This window comes from Perissodus microlepis, chromosome 3, assembly GCF_051167445.1.
Source record: "Perissodus microlepis isolate ML-2025 ecotype Zambia chromosome 3, ASM5116744v1, whole genome shotgun sequence".
Lineage (NCBI taxonomy): Eukaryota > Metazoa > Chordata > Actinopteri > Cichliformes > Cichlidae > Perissodus > Perissodus microlepis.
Window position 1 is genome coordinate 27,675,240 of NC_140463.1, and position 20,331 is coordinate 27,695,570.

The window sequence follows — 20,331 nt, forward strand, 5'->3', positions numbered from 1 at the left end:
ACTAGATGTTGTTAGGGCTGTGTCATGCTAATATAAATCCTAGAAAACACCAACAAATTAAGAAAAGAAAATACAAACCTTACTTACTTACAAGTAAGTAAGTAAGGTTTCTGAGGCTTATTATTCATAATTCATAAGTTTTTTAATATTCCTCCCATATTGTGCTGTTTCTTAATTTGCTCTACTAACAGAGATATGATTCAGCAGCTGGCGTCCTGGTGCAGTGAAAACAACCTGTCACTGAATGTGGACAAAACCAAGGAGATGATCTTTGACTTCAGGAAGACTCGCCCCACCCACACACCACTCAGCATCCACGGTTCCACGGTAGAGACTGTTAACAGCACCAAGTTCCTGGGTCAGTCTCAGACGACCTCACCTGGACTACTAACACCACCTCCATCACCAAAAAGGCCCAGCAGCACCTCCACTTCCTGAGACACCTGAACCGGGCCAACTTCCCTCCTCCCATCCTCACCATGTTCTACAGGGGCACCATAGAGAGCGTTCTGACCAGCTGCATCCCCGTGTGGTTTGGAAAATGCAAAAACCTCAGTCAGCTACATCGGATCGTCAAAGCAGCTGCCAAGATCATCGGAACATCTCTCCCTCTGCTACAGGACATCTTTCACAAGCGCTGCATCAGTAAGGCCTCCAGCATTGTGCGTGACCCCTCACACCTCTCACACGGACTCTTTTCCCTCCTCCCATCCAGCAGATGCTATCGCAGCATTGGGGCCCGATCCTCCAGACTGCGAGATAGCTTTTTCCCACAAGCCATCAGACTCCTAAACTACCAGCTCCCCCACTCCCCCTCACCACACACACCCACACAAACCACTAACGAACTTTATGGGACTCCACATACCACTGCCTTAGTAAATACAGATGCTGCTCTATGGACAATCCTACTCTCAGGAATCCTGCTCATGTTGATCAATTTATTTCACATTATAAACTGTAAAGCTATGTTGGTCATTTTAAACCACTTCAAAGTCACTTTAAATCTCAATTGTAAATTTTAGACTGCTATTAACCCTTTTACCTCAAAGTGTATATTTAGTCCCTTTCCCTCAGTCTCAAACTGTATATATATTTATTCTTCTTATTCTTACTCTTCCTATACTTATTGTTGTTCTTTTGCACTGTATGGAACTGGAGCTTCGACCTCTCATCTCTCTATATACTGAACTGTATATAGCAGAGATGACAATAAGATTTACTTTGACTTTAACTTTGACTTAACGATAACACAGACACACCATGTAGACCAGTGGTCCCCAACCCCCGGGCCTCGGACCGGTCCGTGAGTTGTTTCGTACCGGGCCGAGAGAGTTGAGGCTCAGGTGTGAAATGTAAGGTTTTCAGGGTTTTTATTGGTTTTCAGCGTTATTTTGTTGTCGTTTTTATCGTTTACTCGCTTTTCCTGGGTCTTTTCACGTGTGTTATGAATAAATTTTCTTTTTTTCGGTACCGGTACTAGTTTTATTTTGTTGTATTTATCCGCGACACCTTAAAGGCCGGTCCGTGAAAATATTGTCGGGCATAAACCGGTCCGTGGCACAAAAAAGGTTGGGGACCGCTGATGTAGACAACAGAAGACAAATGGTGATCAGGGGGAACAAGAGATGACTACCCATAGCATACATCACTAACAGAGGAAGGGGTTGACAACAACAACATAAATATACCTGAGGCACAGAGGCTGTGATTATGTCACCAAAAGAACAGGCCCTAAGCAGCATATCCACAGAGGCAGGAGGCAACCTGAAGGTTAAAGGGGTAAATAAAAATGCAAGCTGATAGTTAAATGTGGATTACATGTAAAATGTGGGGTAAGGACACAATGTAGTGTTCAGAATAAAGTGAGAATCTTTTTATTTAAGAAAAACGTATTATATAATATATAATAAATAAAATTACATTTTCTACTACAGGTATTTCTTCTTTGTTTATTCTTTTCTAAAAAACAGATTTTTCTTCTGAACCAGTGCAACCATAGTCAATTGTCTTCCAGGGGCCAGAGCAGGCGACATTGAAGGAAATTTAAAACTGCTGGCTAAGGGTAAACGTAAATTCAGTAAAATCATAATTCACGTCGGCAGTAATGACACCCGGTTACGCCAATCGGAGGTCACTAAAATCAATATTGAATCGATGTGCAACTTTGCTAAAACAATGTCGGACTCTGTAGTTTTCTCTGGTCCCCTCCCCAATCAGACCAGGAGTGACATGTTTAGCCGCATGTTCTCCTTAAATTGCTGGCTGTCTGAGTGGTGTCCCAGAAACGATGTGGGCTTCATAGATAATTGGCAAACCTTCTGGAGGAAACCTGGTCTTGTTAGGAGAGACGGCATCCATCCCACTTTGGATGGAGCAGCTCTCATTTCTAGAAATATGGACAAATTTATTAAACCCCCCAAAATATGACTATCCAGAGTTGGGACCAGGAAGCAGAGTTGCAGTCTTACACGCCTCTCTGCAGCTTCTCTCCTCCTGCTACCCCCCCAAAAACCCATCTCCATAGAGACTGTGTCAGCTTCCAAAAAGACAAAAAACAAACTAAAAACCAGCAACAAACAACTTAAACATAAACAATCAAAAAGAAAGAACAGTACAGTATCCACATCTGAACCAAAGAGTAAAACAGTGAAATGTGGATTATTAAATATTAGGTCTCTCTCCTCCAAGTCTCTGTTAGTACATGACTTAATAATTGATCAACAAATTGATTTACTCTGCCTTACAGAAACCTGGTTGCAGCAGGATGATTATGTTAGTTTAAATGAATCAACACCCCCGAGTCATTCTAACTACCAGAAACCTCGAAGCACAGGCCGAGGGGGTGGTGTGGCAGCAATTTTTCACACCAGCCTATTAATTAATGAAAGACCAAGACAGACTTTTAATTCATTTGAAAGCCTGATGCTTAACATTGTCCACCCCAGCTGTGAAACTCAGAAGCCAGTCTTACTTGTTATCATCTATCGTCCACCTGGGCCTTACACAGAGTTTCTGTCTGATTTCTCAGACTTTATATCTAATCTAGTTCTGAGCTCAAATAAAATAATTATTGTGGGTGATTTTAACATCCATGTAGATGCTAAAAATGACAGCCTCAACATGGCATTTAGTCTGTTATTAGACTCAATTGGCTTCTCTCAAAATGTAAAAGAACCCACCCACCACTTTAATCACACTCTAGATCTTGTTTTAACATATGGCATAGAAACTGAACATTTAACAGTGTTTCCTGAAAACCCTCTCCTGTCTGATCATTTCCTGATAACATTTACATTTACAATAATTGATTACACAGCGGTGGAGAGTAGATTTTATCAAAGTACATGTCTTTCTGAAAGCGCTGTAACTAAGTTTAAGAATATAATCCACCCACTGTTATCATCTTCAATGCCCTGTACCAACACAGAGCAGAGCAGCTATCTGAACGCTACCCCAACAGAGGTTGATTATCTTGTTAATAATTTCACCTCCTCACTACGTACGACTCTGGATACTGTAGCTCCAGTGAAAACTAAGGTCTCTAATCAGAAGTACCTGACCTGAATGTGACCTGAATGTGGAGGTGTACGTGTGTGTACGTGTGTGTGTGTGTGTGTGTGTGACCCCATAAACGACTTCCCTTAACCTGCTGGTCTGGAAAATCCAACAGTTCATCTATATGTAAAAAAGCACTTAGACTAAAACTGACATAGCTACGTTAATCCTACCGTAAAACAATAAAACAAGGTATGACCTCTCCCATGCTCCTAGGATGTGGGGGTGAACGCCAGAACACCCTGGAATGTTACAGACCTCCTAGGATGAGACATTCTTTCAATATGCCACCAACTATATACTTCTAAACACAAATGATTACATGCAGTATTCTACCATTTGCAAACTTATATCATTAAAAGATTATACTGACTACTAAGTACAATTTTCCATTGACAACATCACATGTCACAAAATTCCTTTTTTTAAAAAATTAAAAACAAAACAAATAACAGGTTCCCGGTGATGTTTGAATCCCTGTCTAACATGGCTAAATCTCTTCCTTCTCCTTCCTTTCCAGCTGAACGTGGCTCCTTTAGATCAGATCGCTGTGATTCATCATCTTCTATGTCCTGCTGGTTTTGCTGTTTGCTTTCTGTGAGTAGGTTTGGCTTCAATTTCTGTGAGGTAGAAATAAAATTAAACTAAAAAACAAACACAATAAAAGTTAAGAAAACAAGAAAGGTGTTGCCACAGCATATATGATGAAAAATAATAAAATAATTCTCCAGGAAAATCAACAGCCTAGCAGAATATGTGCCACATTGTTAAACACTTTAATGGTAAAATGTGGCAGCAATATAAATAACACCAATTGACAATCTGATGAGACAGCACGGCATATTTATTTTTTATAGGACTGATGTTCATGAAAATCTCCAGGCAAGACTGCAGCTGTGACACAAGTTTGTATTTGTATTTGTTAAAAGTAAATATCTGCCAGGGTGTTATTGTATTTGCTCTTTCATACATGTTTGAAAAAAAGTTAGAAGTAATTTAATTAAAAACATTGATGCAATGCTGGAAAATATTCAGAACAGTGAGTGATCTAGAGTTGCATAGATTCAGCAAGGTTTTTTCCCATTTTGTAGAGATTTTGCTTTTTTATTAATATGACAGCATCAGCATTTTTTTAGTTTTGTGTTATGTTTAGTTGTAGCTTCATTTAAAGGAAGAAGAGCTTGTGAATTGGAACCACCACAGGAAAAGGGAGTGAAACCATATGTGCAGAAGAATGCGGTGACATACGATACTACCTCCTGTGTTAACAGACAAGTTAACGGTCTCTCTCTCTCTCTCTCTCCTTTTATGGACATGTTTTGAGATCTATACATACCAAGCTATCTCCTGTTTCAACAGACAAGCTAAAGGTCTCTCCTTTTAAGGAGATATTATCAGTTCCATACATGCCACTCCTACTGCTGTGGAAACTTGCTTGAAGTGTAAATAAAGAATGTGCTAAGAGCCCTGGGCGGTTTTCCTCTGTGTCACATCTGTTGTGCACACGTTGGTGCAGAACAGATCAGACCGTGACGGGGATCGCCCATGTATATGTACATGTAAAATAGATATCTGAGTGTAAGTTTCTTTGCCTTCTAACAATTTTCTCTTCACAGATGCGTTTAGTTATGTGGACACAAGACTGATGGTATGTATTTGCTGCAACGAGACCTCTTTCTCAAATATTTATTTATGTTTCTTGTAATTGAAGGGCAGTTTCATTGCTGCTACTCACAGCGTTCTACTGGTTTTCATATATATGTTTGAAAACGTAGTAATTTAATTGTAAGTAATTTGACAGAAGACAGAAATGAAATGCTCGGCAGTAGTCAGTAAAGTGAGTTGTGACTAACAAAGTACAAAACGTTTTGATGAGGTGTTACGTTCCGATAAGAAATGCATTGATGCAATACAAAATATCTTTAGCAGTGAAGTAAGCATAGAAAGACCTGTGTGCACAAAAACAATGGGAAAGTCTAATGTGGGTAGGGAAAATACATTACCTAAGTGCAGTCTGACGAGTCAGTGTTTTGTGTTTCCTTATATTTTTGTATGTGCTTGTTTATTCTGTTTTATCCTTTAAGGTTTGCCATTTGTTAGGGTTTTGTTCTGTGCCTGCCTTCTCCCACTTCTCTGTGTTCCCTGTGTTTGTCTATGGCAGGGGTGGGCAACTCCAGGCCTCGAGGGCCGGTGTCCTTGAACCAACAAAGCTGATTTAAATGGCTAAATTAGCTCCTGAAGTTCTCCAGAGGTAACAAACTAATCATGTGATTCAGGTGTGTTGACCCAAGGTGAGATCTAAAACCTGCAGGACACTGGCCCTCGGGGCCTGGAATTGCCCACCCCTGGTCTATGGTCTCACACGGTCTGCTTGTGAATCTGTCTGTTTAGCTCAGTGTCTTGTCGAGTTCTTTGTGTCTGCGAGTTTCCTGTTTTATTCTGAAAGTCTCTTTCTCATGTGAGTGTGTTTAGGTTACGTTTCCCCTGTCCCGTCAGCTCTGATTTCTCCCAGGTGTGTTGCCCTCCTGTCTCTCATCCCCTTGATTACTGCTGTGTGTATTTAAGCCCTGTGTGTTCTTCTGCCTGTTGCTGGTTTGTCTGCGTTCATGGCCTCCGTCTCCCTGAGTGGTTTCCCTGCATCTGTCTGCGTCTCTCTGTTCCTCTCCACGTTCGGTTATCACTTCAGGTTTGCTTTTTAGTTTTCCCAGTTTAGGTTCTCCGTTCTGTTTCTTGCCTCCCCTGCCTTGTGTATTTGTTCCACCTCCCTTAATAAAGTCTCCTCACTTCAGAAGTACCTGCGTTTTGGGTCCTTAAATAATTCCACACGGCTCGCCTCGACAGCTGTGACAAGTACTGCAGAACCTCATATCACCTCATATCATATCATTGTCATACTGTACCTGGTCCAGCATCTTCACGGCCTCTCACAAAGATCACCTGCAAGTTAGCAACAGTTGAGTCAAAAATCATAATAAAGTGTAAATGGTCTAACATTTAATCATTCTTTAACAGTGTAATGTGACTGATTTAACAGTGTTAGACCTGACCGTGGGAAAGAGCCGAGTACATATGTTGCTGACTTTCCTCCTGGCTGATAGTTTCAGACTGTGTGAGCCTGAAATTATTCAAATACATTAATATTCATGCAATAAAAGCATGTTATTATCAGTAGAACAAAAGTATTTTTGTACATTACTGCTGTTGATTAGTTGCACTAACCTGTTGCAACACAGATCTGTAAAAAAATAGATAAATAATAATTTTGCATATTATTTGCATTTGTATATTAAAAACATATTTTACTAATGAACATGATAAGAGAAGAAGAACTTGACCCTGCAATAATAAACAGTAATCATAGTTCAGAGTTTCTTACCTGCATGTCTTTTATTGCAGAGACAAACACCCACAGCTGCACTGAATATAATGACAAGTATCAAACAGCCACCAGCTACACCCAGGAAAAGGAACATGTGTTTTTCTGAAAATTATCACATTGTTCGTTAACAACAGCCCATAATTAAATAAAAATATCAGCATAATATAAATATATCAGCTCTCTTCCACAGTTTCTACCACATCATTGCTGATCTTTATTATAAGCATTTAAAGAAACATCAAAAGAAAGAGTAAATATGCACACTGCACATACCTGGTTCTTGCTGTGTACTGTTGCTGCACTTCACTGTTTGAAGTGCAGACTTCTCACTGACATGATTGGAAACTGTGCAGGTGAAATTGGTCTCTCCATCCTGCCTGATGATGTATTGTTGCCTGGGACCAGTTAGTGTTTGTTTTCCTACAGTCCACTTGTAGCTGACATCACCAGTTGTGCTGCACTCCAGCAGAACTTTACATGATTCATTACAAGCCTCCCAGGTAGAATTGATTTTTATGACAGGCTGCTTAGTTATGGGCTCTAATGAGAAGTCAGAAGGAGAGAGAAAGTGTGTCACGTCACATTTTACATCACATATATGTCTGTGCAGAGTTCTACAAATGTATTATACAGTGTATTATATAAAGTTAGTCCAATCTGAAACCGAGTGATGTTTTGTTGTTGGACTTCTGTGCAAACCACAATTTGGCCAAAGCTATGTTTGAACATAAGAGTTTCCATAAGTGCACGTGGCACCAGGACGATCTAGGACGCAGGTCAATGATCGACTTTGTAATCGTATCACCAGACCTGCAGCCATATGTTCTAGACACTTGGGTAAAGAGAGGGGCTGAGCTGTCAACTGATCACCACCTGGTAGTGATTTGGATCAGGTGGCGGGGAAGGACACTGGACAGACCTGGGGCACCTAAACATATAGTGAGGGTGTGCTGGGAATGCCTAGCAGAGGTTCCAGTCCACAAGGTGGTTGGTGCCTGTCCTGGTGGTAACCAACCAGAGGTGACACCAGACGTGAAGGGAGCTACCAAGCTGAAGGAGTCCTTGGCTTGATTAGCCTGTGGGGCAGCTTATAGGTACTGACGGGCCAAGTGGAACGTGGTTTAGCAGTGGCTGAAGCAGTGCTCTACCTGCACTGTGTACAGTGTTCCACTTGGCCTGTCGATCAGCACTGCTGACTTCAACTGAGAACATTTTCTGGTGGTGGAAGGAATACTTAAGGACCTCCTTAATCCCACTGGCAAGTCTTCCCTAGAGGAAGCAGAGTCTGCTGAGTGTAAAAGCGCTCAGTTTACTGGTCGATCTACGCCCCTACCCTCACCTATGGTCACGAGCTGTGGGTAGTGTCCTAAAGGATGAGATCACGGATGCAAGCAGCGGAAATTAGCTTCCTTCGAAGGGTGGCTGGCGTCTCCCTTAGAGATAGGGTGAGATGTTTGGCCAACCAGAAGGGACTCAGAGTAGAGTTGCTGCTCCTCCACATCGAAAGGAGCCAGTTGAGGTTGGTTATGCATCTGACAAGAATGCCTCCTGGGCGCCTCCTGGGTGAGGTGTTCAAGGCATGTCCCACCAGGAGAAGGCCCCGAGGCAGACGGAACGCGTTGGTGTTCCCCTGGACAAGCTGGAGGAGGTGGCTGGGTAGAGGGAGGTCTGGGTTTCTCTGCTTAGGCTGCTGCCCTTGCGGCCTGGCCCCAGATAATTGGAAGAAGATGGATTGATGGATAGTTCAATCAGCAAGAACAAACTTCATTAAATCCAGACAAGTACTGTTTATTGCTGTGTCTGTTGGTCACATTTAGCCTAAAATGTGATAAATAAATTTAAAAAAAAAAGCAGAAAATCAAAAATCTGCTCATGCAGGGCAGCAATGATGCAAACAACACTGCAATTTTGGAGCCACAAGATATAACAGGCCCACTGTTCATGTAGTTATAAATACTCGACTAGGGAGGACACATTTGCAACGAACAGTTAGGACAGTGAACATGAGACTTATTTTAATCAGAAAAACTAATGCTCTTACAATATATAATCTTTAAAATGTTTATTTTTTTCTTTAATGTAGATGTTCCAGTTTTAGAATTTACATATTTTTATGACTTTAAAGCCACCACTACCTTTAGTAATACCACATTTGAGAACCCACAAGAAAAATACACTGCAAGCCTCTTGACATGTCCCTTTCTTAATATGAGAAGCACTCCTGACCTCAGAGTCAGTGAGGCAAACAAACGCAACACGTCGCAAACATGTGGACTTACAACGGAGGCAGACCCAGAGCAGCAGCACAATGATGTGAATGAAGTAACTACGATACATACAAATACTGTTTACCACTGTGTCATGTTGTCATGCTCGCTGGGTTGGACCCAGGGTTAGAGTCTACTTGTGTGGTTCCTATTTTTCCTGTGTCATGTTATATCCTCCAGCAGTCTGCGTATTAAATTCAATTTTGTTTATAAAGTGCCAAATCACAACAACAGTACCCCAATGTGCTTAAAATTGTAGCGTAAAGACCCTAAAATAAAAATAACAACAGTTTTCCTTCTCTGGTTAAATTCTAGGTGAGTCCAGGTATCTTGGTTTTGTTATATTTATAATGCCTGTCTGATATCTCTGTGTCCTCTTTCCAAGTTTGTTTGCCTTTCTGTCTTTGTGTCAAGTTGGTCTTTATTTTTCTTCTGGTTTTATTTTAGAGTCAGACAGTGTAAGTTCCTGTTTGTCAGTTTGTTAGCATCTGCCTCATGCCAAGTTTATTCTATATATTCTCTGCAGTAAAGCTGGTTTTAAGTTTACTTTTCATTTTCCAAAGAAGAAAGAAAAACTCATGAGCTCACAAGGAGACTTTTTATTAACAGTAATCAAGGACTTTGTTTAAAAAAAAAAGGAAAAAAAAAGTCTCTTACCATGAACTTGCAGAGTGATGGTGACTGAAGGCCTTTGCTTATCATTCACCTCTGAGACAAAAATGAAATCACCAGAATCTTGAAGAGTCAGTTTTCTCACTGTTAAAGTAAAGTCTTCAGGGTTCAGCTCTGATCTGTCCTTAAATGGAGAGTTTTTAGAAACACCCTTATCTTTCTCTGCAACTGTTATTCGTCCATATTTCCATGTTGCTGCAGTCACTCCTTCAGTTGGTAAGCCTGACAAAAGCTCCACAGTATCACCAACTTCTGTGTGAATGACGCGTTTTCCACTGGAAGCCTCCACATCTGAAAAACATACAAACAACTGAGTATGATATCTATGAAAGTTTAAAGTTCAACATGTGAGTGAACGGGTGAGGCAAACAAGTCCAAATTGCCTGAAACCTTATAGTGAACGTGTGATAGTTAAAGTAAAAACAACAAAATCAGAAAAAAACAAAATAAATCTCTTTACAGAAAGAGTACATCATCACACATAAGTGACATATCTGATATGACTGACTTGGCACAACAAAAATGTAAACATAGCAAAAATGTTTACACACTACGGCTCCATGAAATGTTTTTAGGTGTTTCTCTGTGGACAAACATGAATTCATAATGTTGTCATTTTCATATAAGTAGAACAGCAAATGAATAAAAGAAAATATAATGTCAGAAGCTGTTTCTCAGGAATTCAAAAAATGTCTGTTAAAGGTAATTGTCGATTAGCAGCAGTTAGAACAATAATAAATACTTTAGCACAACAATACTCAGAAATGGCAAAGCTGCAGCTATCTGCTGTGTTCTGAACTCACTCATGTACCAGAGTTCATGAGGCAAAAAATACAACACATGTCACAAACATCTGGAAGCAAAAGGTTTACTTACAGTGGAGACAGACCCAGAGCAGCAGCACAATGCTGTGCACGAAACTACGATAACGTTGTACACCTGCCATCGCTGGTACACAGCCTCTGTTTCCTCTTCTCATCTGTCAAACTGTTTCTTTACAAGTAAGCACAGAAAAAAATAACATAGTGTGGGGGAGGTTACCATCAAAATAGAAGCAGAAGAAGTGGTCATAAGCTGGCCTGATGTACAAAGATCAAAGCAATCACACACTTAATAATTCAACTATTAGACATTAAAGTTACAGTTAAATAAAATATATTTAAGAGGATTTTCTAAAACACTGTTAGGTACAGTTACAGAAAGTAGCCTAAATGTTCAAGGTAATCACTATAAAATCATATTTACATGAAACAAGAGTTAGTTTTACTTTGCGTCAACATTACAAACTCTGTATTTACTGCTACAAACAACTGTATCTGAGCTAGATGTAGAGGTCAGAGATTAGAGTTTAATGATAACATTTCAGCAGAAAGAACATAACCACATCCTGTCATCAGATATTTTAAACTGCTGTCCTAAACTTTATTCACTCCTGCATGTCCACAATAGAGTACAGCATGTACTGAGATAATGAATCGGAGAGTGAGGATGTTTATTGGTTTGAATTTGACTTAAACATTTAAAAAAGCAGCAGCTTTGCTCTGTCATACTAGAGGAATCATCAAGCACTGGCTGCAGCTGACATGTTTGTGGTGAATAAAGTTGCTTCCACCACAGTCACCACTTTCTGTGTGTACTGCACGTAAATACTGATATGCATGAAGAAACGACAGATAAATATTAAAGAACAGTGAGGTGCACAGACAGGGTGCTGCTCTCTTCAGGGGAAACGTTTCTTCCCCTGAAGAGAGCAGCCCATGATCAATCCTGTTTTTAAAGGAAATTGTTTTGGTCTAGTGTCTACTGGTGAAACTTTGTCCAGTGCATTGGCAAATGTGTTAACAGTTTTTAAGTGCTGCTTCTTCATAGCTCTGCATATTATATAAATAGCTCTTAGTGTGGTGCTTCTGTCAAAGTCATCTGTGGTTAGCTGCAACTTTATTTCACATGAAAGTCAGAACAAAGTGCTTATCTGTAAACACACAAGCATTAAACATAAGTCATAATGTATCAATCAGATAGCTCTGTGACGCTCACACAGCAGATTAACATCATTGTGACTAGTGATCAATGTGAAAAATGTAACAGTATTTTGGGTTAGTGATGCTAGCAGTGGTTTTATGGTTGGAAATGTTTGGTTAACAGATCAATGCACACATATCTCACCATTTCTAACTTTGTGCCCAGTACAAATTTGTACTGACTGCATAACAATGTTCATCCACATGACCCTTAGGTTTAAGATATTGGCTTTTTATTTCTATGCCAAAAAAAAGGTGATGGTTATATTGCTCTGAAACATTGTACACAAATCCATTTGTCTCACAGGACAAACTAATTATTTTGAAATATGATGAAGTGGAGAGAATGACACTATTTGCTCATATATCTGCTCATACCACAAACACCTTTCTCTTCTCTCTTCACACAATTTCCGACATCAATTTCAAATGGCTCTACAGTAATTTAAAAATAGTCCTTGATCATTCAGCAGAATCATCTGAGCTGTTCAGAGGCTTATTTCAGGCCTTTCAGGAAAACACTTGTCGAAACCCTGAGACGTCACAGCACCATCTTTGGTTACATTTCAAAAGAATTCATGCAATCCTGGTTTAAGTAAACTCCAGAGGACAGGACGTGATCCTCTGCTGCTCTAGGTGCATTACTTAGAGATGCGCATCCCTCTTATTCACCATTAATTATGGATTTCTTCTCAGATGAGGTTACTTTTAAAGTTAGTAATGCCCTTCAGATCACAGTTCAGTGTCACACTGCCCCCTGCTGGTATGGTTGTGCTGATATGATGCAAAATAAAAAAAAATACAATAAAAGCTTTTGGAGTCTATCATCATAAAAAAAAGTTTATTTGGGTACATGCACATGTTGACTTTAAAGAAAATGAAATGGAAGATACTGAGGCTGAGGAAGTTAAATGGGACAAGATGGAAGTGAGGGTGGCACTTAGTAAAATTGGAGTTTTGGAGCAGAGCAGGGCAGCTGGTAAAAACAGAAAAGTAGTCATACTCTCTAGACTAAGAATAGCTCATGATTTAAATTCAACCATTAACTATTAAATTAAACTATTCAGAAACTTAAAAGAGAAATGACAAGAAAATGAAACTGTGCAGCATGTGATGTCTGAATGTAATGAACATAGAAGAACCAGAGAGATTTCCAAGATAAAATATGCTTCTGAAAGTACTGTAATCCTCTCTTTAGTTTTAAGCTAAAGAGAAAATCTAAATTGAGTCTATGGATAAAATGTAATACACATTGCCGGAACCTCACCATGTGACACAGGCGGAAGTAAAGAAAGGAAAGGCGCCATTACTGTTACTGCCCCACGTGTCTTGTGTGTGAGCTGTTGCAGTAACAATGCCTTCAGTTCAGTATCTGAGAGAGTTTATCGACGAGCGACTAACTGCTGCTGCTGAACAAATATTCTTGGAGTTTGAAAAAACAATCGTCCAGTACGAGGAAGAGATCGACCGTCGGCGCAGACTGCTGGATATCACCTGGAAACCCGAAATGAAGCTGCACAGGACAGACATCCCACAGCAGCCTGTCTGTAAGGAGAAGGAGGTTCTCCCCGAGCAGCAGCTCTGGTACCAGGAGAGGAGCTCCAGTTTTGACCAGGAGGAACCAGAACCTCCACAGATTAAAGAGGAACAGGAGGAACTGTGCAGTCAGGAGGTGGAGCAGCTGGGACTGAAGGAGGAAACTGATACCTTTATGGTGACTGCTGCTGAGGAAGGAGACCACAGTGAGCCAGAAGCAGGCAGGGAGCAGCTCCTCGCTCACGGCTCTGCTGTAGCTGACAGTCAAGAATGCAGATTCAAGATCAAGTAGAAAAAGACAGAAAATCCCAATCCTATAATTCCTATAATTTATAATCTTTATAATCTTTATAATCTCTTCTGCTATTTGCACATTTTTTACTGTAAATTCCTAAGTTAATTTGTAAATTTTGTAGTAACCTGTAAATTGTAAATACTGTAAAACTTTTTTTCTGTCATTTAATGGTCGGGCATTGTACAGCTACAAGCATTTCACCCCCATGTCATACTGTGTATGGTTGTGTGTGTGTGACAAATAAAATTTGAATTTGAATTTGAAAAGAGACATTATACATTTGGGGTGGCTGTGGCTCAGGTGGTAGAGCAGATCAGCTACTGATTATAAGGTCTGCATGTCAAATATCCTTGGGCAAGATACTACGGTAACCCCAAGTTGCCCTCCGATGCGTTCATCGTGGGTGTGAATGTGTGTGAATGTAGATTAGTTTGCACTTGTGTTTAGAAGTGCTTGTCTGAGTGGGTGTGAATGGGTGAATGAGGCATGTTGTATACAGCGCTTTGAGTACTCTGGAAGAGTAGAAAGGCACTATATAAGAATCAGTCCATTTACATTAGGCTGGTGTTTGTAGTTGGGGGCAGATTTCTTGTGCAATGGGAAGTCCTCATGCTGATTGCATTGTGAAGTTGTGTATGATCACCTCCAGCCAAATAGGTGGTGGTGACTCCAACATCATCTGCAGTTGGGAAGAAGTAATAGAAGAAGAAGCAGCATCAGAAGAAGAAAGAGAAGAAATACTGTGGTTGTTATTTTAGTAGCAGTGTGCTCTGCTGGATCATTGACATGATCTGTCAGGACAATCATATAAAAGTGCATGAAACTCATTTAAAAACACACCTGTTCTCTTTGGCATTTAACCCAGTGTGAGTTGTCATCTGTGTTAAACTTCTTATCCTTTGTGTGACCCTTGTATTCTTGTTCTCTTATTTTTTTTCTTTATTCTTTTTGTACAACACTTTGGTCAGCTGTTAGTTTGTTTTAAAGTGCTTTAGAAACAAAGTGAAGAAGAACTTACCAAAAACAGTTAGCCTACATGACGAATAGGTGACCCAGGTCAATATTAACTCAGGAAAAGACTCTGGGTTTAACATTTAACATTAGTAGGCCTATTAAGAGGAATATCAGGAATTTGCAGCTTAACAGTTTACCAGGAAGCAACCAGTGTTGAGAAGGTTACTTTTAAAATGTATTCCACTACAGATTACAGAATACATGTCCCAAAATGTATTTTGTAATGTATTCTGTTACATTACTCAATGAGAGTAACGTATTCTGAATGCTTTGGATTACTTAATATATTATCATGCTTTTTACAACTACATGAATGTGCTATTGCTGTGTGATGTATTAATATTCATGAAGGTTACTCCCCATACTAATACCAACTAGATTTTAAATAAAATGAGTAACAGTAGGGTGGACATTAGGCAAGGCTGCACTTTTTGCAGTGATCTCATATAGAAAACTATTCCACACCTATATAAGACAGGTCCGCGGCTCCTAAGGGACCTCTGGCTAATACGTCGGGTTCGTGTCGGGCTTGTCACCGAAAACTAGCTTTACTTTGTTGTCTGGGTCAACTTTGCTAGTGAGAGACAGAGAGAGGCGTTGAAAGACTGCTCCAACAGGACTTATTGTTTCGGAGGAAAACACGAACACAGTGTACAGTCGAGTCTTAATAGCTTACTTACAACTGGGCTCGTCAGGCACTCGTTTTGGCTGCAGTGGTTATTATTATATTTACATGGTCCCATTTGTTTCTGCTCAGTGACAACTTGTACTTTCCGACTCTCCTTTTTCTCCCTCCCTCGCTCACAGACACATAACGGGTGTGGCAGTTTATGCTCCCTGCAGCAGGGACTACACCATGAGGCTACATTCTTTAGGGCTATGCCTGTAACACTCTGCCTATTGCCTTCATATTAAATCATATTTTGAATAATAATTTTTAAAAATATTTCTGCACGTCATTATGCGGGCCGCAGTAGAGGTGACATGGGCCGCGAGATTGAGACACAGGCACTAGAGCCTCTTAATGCGTGTTTTGTTTGGGTTTCCACCGGCGTGGAATTACCAAAAATAAAGAGGGCATAGCCTAACATATGAAACAGGAAAAGACCACCGTGTAATCTATTTATTTCAACTAAGTAACAAAGCGAAAATATAAATGTGCCTGTTTGATTACTTTGTTTAAAAGTCAAATTATGTAAATTAAATGTTATTTAACTAGTGTGTTGTGCCAAGTTTGGTGGTGTTTTAGTACTTTGTCTTGTTTCTGCACATAAAATGAACTTGTCTTTTTGTTTTTCAGCATCAGTCACTACTGAAACAGCAGCAGAGATCCAACCACAGCAGATAAGTCTACAGCACGAGGATGAAGATCAGCTGTAGTGTAAAATGTGTTCTCTAAGGGTAGAGGCAGGCAGGAAGAAAACCAAAAACTGTAACAAGAACTGCCCAAAAAGAAATTAGACAAGGACTTCCTGAAAGGACCCTGACAGTAGGGCTCTGAAGCTGTGGGATTTGGTTTATTCTACAGGACACTGACCTGTGAAGGGAATCTTTCTGTGGCAGCCTTGTTACATGTTGGGAGCATTCTCACTTTCCAGAGGGCTTTATTCTTTCCCTTCTTATCAGAGACATGACGATTGTTTGTTACTTTAATGGACAGCCTAGTCTCAAATAATCTGTCTTAACTTGTTGAATTGGCTAAAACCAGAAACCAGTAAATTCAGATCTTAGGTTTCTGAATGATGTGGTGGCCAAATATCTGCTGAACAATTTTTCACTTCCAGATTGTTTTTAGTTTTACTGCCAGCTTCAGATGTCTGGTTCATTCTTTTTAGTTAACTGAATTATTTATTTCTAAAACATGGTTGCCTATTTTCTGTTTGATGGTTTTGAACAGCAGTATCCTGCTTTCATGTTTTATGCTAAAAAACTATTTCAATTTATTTTTAAAGTTAAAACTGAAGTGATAAAGATGGGAAATGTACAGTTTAATGCACTTTTAGCAGTATTAAAACAAATAAAAAGATAAAAGGAGAACCTTTAAACTCGTAGCTGCTGTGTGTGTGTGTGTGTGTGTGTGTTTAGTCAAGTGAAAATGTTCTTATTTCCACTTCTAGATATCATAATGACTAAAAACGTCAGAGCCCTACATTAAACAATCCTTATTATGGACAGTCGAAGGAAAAATGTCTGCAATTTCAATAGACTTGTGCTCTCTACAGGAAAGGGCAGAGCAGGCTGTACCTGCTGCAGAGACTCAGGTTTTGGAGTGAAGGACCCACTCCTGAAGACCTTCTATGACTCTGTGGTGGCCTCAGCCATGTTTTACGGTGTGGTCTGCTGGGGTGGCAGCAACTTGGCTGGGGGACAGGAAGAGACTGAACAGGCTGATCTGGAGGGCCAGCTCTGTTCTAGGATGCCCTCTGGACCCAGTGGAGGTGGTGAGTGACAGGAGAATGGCGGCTAAGCTGTCATCCCTGTTGGACAACATCTCCCACCCCATGCAAGAGACTCTGACAGCACTGAGCAGCTCCTTCAGTAGCAGGCTGCGGCACCCACGGTGTGGGACGGAGAGACTCCGCAGGTCTTTCCTCCCCACTGCTGTCAGACTCCACAACAAAGACTTTTGCAGCTGATCAAACACACACATGTGCAATAAGACTGGTATATGTGCAGTTCTTTTTCTGACAAAGTTGTACTTTTGTATTTTCTTACTCAGTTGTATATAGCATTTGTATTCTATTTTATTCTATTGTATATAGTATTCTATTTTATTCTATTGTATATAGTATTCTATTTTATTCTATTGTATATAGTATTTTATTTTATTTTATTGCATTCCAGTGTTTTATAATTTCTGCTACATAACTTTGCACTTTTGCTGTAATGAAACAAATTTCCCACCTGTGGGACTAATAAAGGTCATCTTATCTTATCTCTGTTAGCCCCGCCCCCACAAATTTGGCATCAATAGAGAGCCCAGGATGTCCCCTTGACAGCACAGCAGGAGTCATAGATCGCATGAACTGTGCTTGATGTAGTGCTTGCAGACTGCTAGCCCCAATAGAGGACAAAAATCAATTACTGGGACTTATGAGGAAATGTGTGAAAAGTTGAAAATATAAAGACTTGACACCACCAGAAGGAGCCTTCTGTTTATACTGTACTGGGGAGCTAAACAGTTTGTTTTCAGGGCTTAATAAAAGTCTAATTTGTGTGAACTATGGAAACCTACTTTAGAAGAGCATAAAAATATTCACAGATTCTCTTTAATCAAAACACATGATCTGTATAGTTTGCAACAAGCTCACCAATCAAAAAATTGAGCCAACCATAGCATAATAAAAAATTGGAATAGGTATAATGTTAAGAAAATTACTTTTAGTCTCTTCAATTAAATAATGAACCTTTAAAACATTTACTATAGTTTTCACTAGTTTTGTTGACAGTGGATTTGAACTAAATAAGCAGATGTGAGAGAAGTGTTTCCCTCGAAGATTCAAAAGAAAATCCAACCAGGTCACATGAAACAGACACAGGCTTTCATACCATTTCATACATTGAAAACGGTGTTAATCTTCAATGTAGCAATGAGCTGTTTGTAATTATACACTTAAATCATCCTGTTTTAAAAAAAATAGGATTTGACATAAAAATCACATTTAACTTAAGACATCAAAAAAATACCACAGATGTGCCGAACTGCAGCTCGTCTAGTCTGATTTGATGAACTGTATTTGTGATCCAGCTGAAATACAATAAGAATAGTTTGAGAATGTCACAAATGAAATTCTTGAAATCCCAGAGTTCCCATTTGTAACTTTGATGGCTCATCATTGTCATACTGTACTTGGTCCAGCATCTTCAGATCCTCTAACTGTCTCATAAACACAACGATCACCTGCAAGTTAATAACAGTTCAGTCAAAGTCACAATAATTAACATCTCCAAATGATCTAACATTGAATAATTCCTGAACAGTATAATATGACTGATGAAAGCAGGTAAACAGTGTTAGACATGACTGTGGGAAAGAGCCGAGTACACATGCTGTTGATTTTCTTCCTGGTTGATTGTTTCAGACTGTGTGAGCCTGAAATAAGTAAAATATTTTATTATTAGTAGAATAAAATTATTTCTTTTATATCACTGCTGTTGATGAGTTTCACTAACTGTCATGTCTGCTGTGGCAGATGGTGTGGAGTGGAGAGTGTGGACCCAAATGCAAAAAATATAGATTGAGAGGAATGTTGAGAGAAAGCAAAGAAAAGCTGATGGGAGAATGTGATAAACTAACAAAAAACCTAAACTGTGGAAAGTTAAACATAAAGACATGAGGTGCATTGAAAAACAATACAGAAACCTGAAATACGAAACCTGGAACTTGGAACCTGAGACCTGTAAAAACCTGGGACTTGGGAAACATGAGGGAGGTAAGCAGAAAGAGGAGAACAGAGGAGTAAATACACACGGATAAGGAGGGGATGGGGAAAAGTAGGGAACACGGACATGAGAATATAACTGACTCGATGTGAGACATGGTACACAGGAGAGGCACAGCAACAAAACCTAAAGACTAGAAATCACAAAATCCTAAAGATAATTTAGGATTACAAAGTTAGAATTACAAATACTAAACCATGAAAAACACAAAATCAAGGAATATGAAAACCACTGAGTCCCCAGACCCAAGACCATGACACTGACCTTTTGTGACACAGACCTGTAAAAAAAAAAAAACAGAAAGTATTATGAGATTAGGAGATTAAGAGAACATTTTTAATAGTAGCAACAAAAGATCTTACCCTTTGACTTTATGCAGTAAAGCAGAAAGAGCAACAGAACAGTGATCAATACTCCAGTAAACAGCCCAGCAATGAACATGACAAGAGAAGAAGAACAGCTGTCCTCTGAAATCACAAACAGTAATAATAAATTATATAAACAGAACATGTATTCACAACCTCAGTCACTCTCCACATACCGGTTTCTTTTCTGAGTGAATGATCTTTGCTGCACTTCACTGTTTGAAATGCAGACTTCTCACTGACATGATTGGAAACTGTACAGGTGACATTGGTTTCTCCATCTTGCTCCCTGATGATGTATTGTTGCCTGGGACCAGTTAGTGTTTGTTTTCCTACAGTCCACTTGTAGCTGAAATCACCAGTCTCCAGCAGAACTTTACATGATTCATTTGAGGAAATCCAGGTAGAATTGATTTTTATGACAGGCTGTTTAGTTATGGGCTCTAATGAGAAAACAGAAGGAGAGAGAGAGTCTGTGTCAGGTCACCTTTTGCATCACAGTAGATGTTTGTGCAGAATTCAGCAAATTTATTATATAAAATTAGGCCAATTAACAATAACAAAGACAAGTATTCTTTACTACTGTGTCATGTTGTCATGGTTGATGGATTGGACTCAGGGTTGGATTTTACTTGTGTGATTCTTATTTTGTCTGTGTCATGTTATATCCTCCAGCAGTCTGCATATTAAATTCAATTTTGTCTATACAGCGCTAAATCCCAACAACAGTACCTCAAGGGGCTTAATATTGGTAGAGGTAAAGACCTTACAATAATACAGA

The 20,331-nt window shown here is 39.6% G+C and overlaps 1 protein-coding gene across 1 annotated transcript; it reads right to left on the reverse strand.

Moving 5' to 3' along the window:
- Positions 1 to 2,269: 2,269 nt before the first annotated feature.
- Positions 2,270 to 10,960, reverse strand: LOC146390836 (signaling lymphocytic activation molecule-like). Its single transcript, XM_084923844.1, has 8 exons — positions 10,753 to 10,960; positions 9,862 to 10,167; positions 7,211 to 7,477; positions 6,935 to 7,039; positions 6,778 to 6,793; positions 6,606 to 6,673; positions 6,459 to 6,495; positions 2,270 to 4,178 (listed from the first exon to the last, which is right to left on the reverse strand). The coding sequence occupies exons 1-7, from the start codon at positions 10,853 to 10,855 to the stop codon at positions 6,473 to 6,475; spliced, it is 888 nt and encodes a 295-aa protein (XP_084779970.1). The 5' UTR covers positions 10,856 to 10,960; the 3' UTR covers positions 2,270 to 4,178; positions 6,459 to 6,472.
- Positions 10,961 to 20,331: the final 9,371 nt, after the last annotated feature.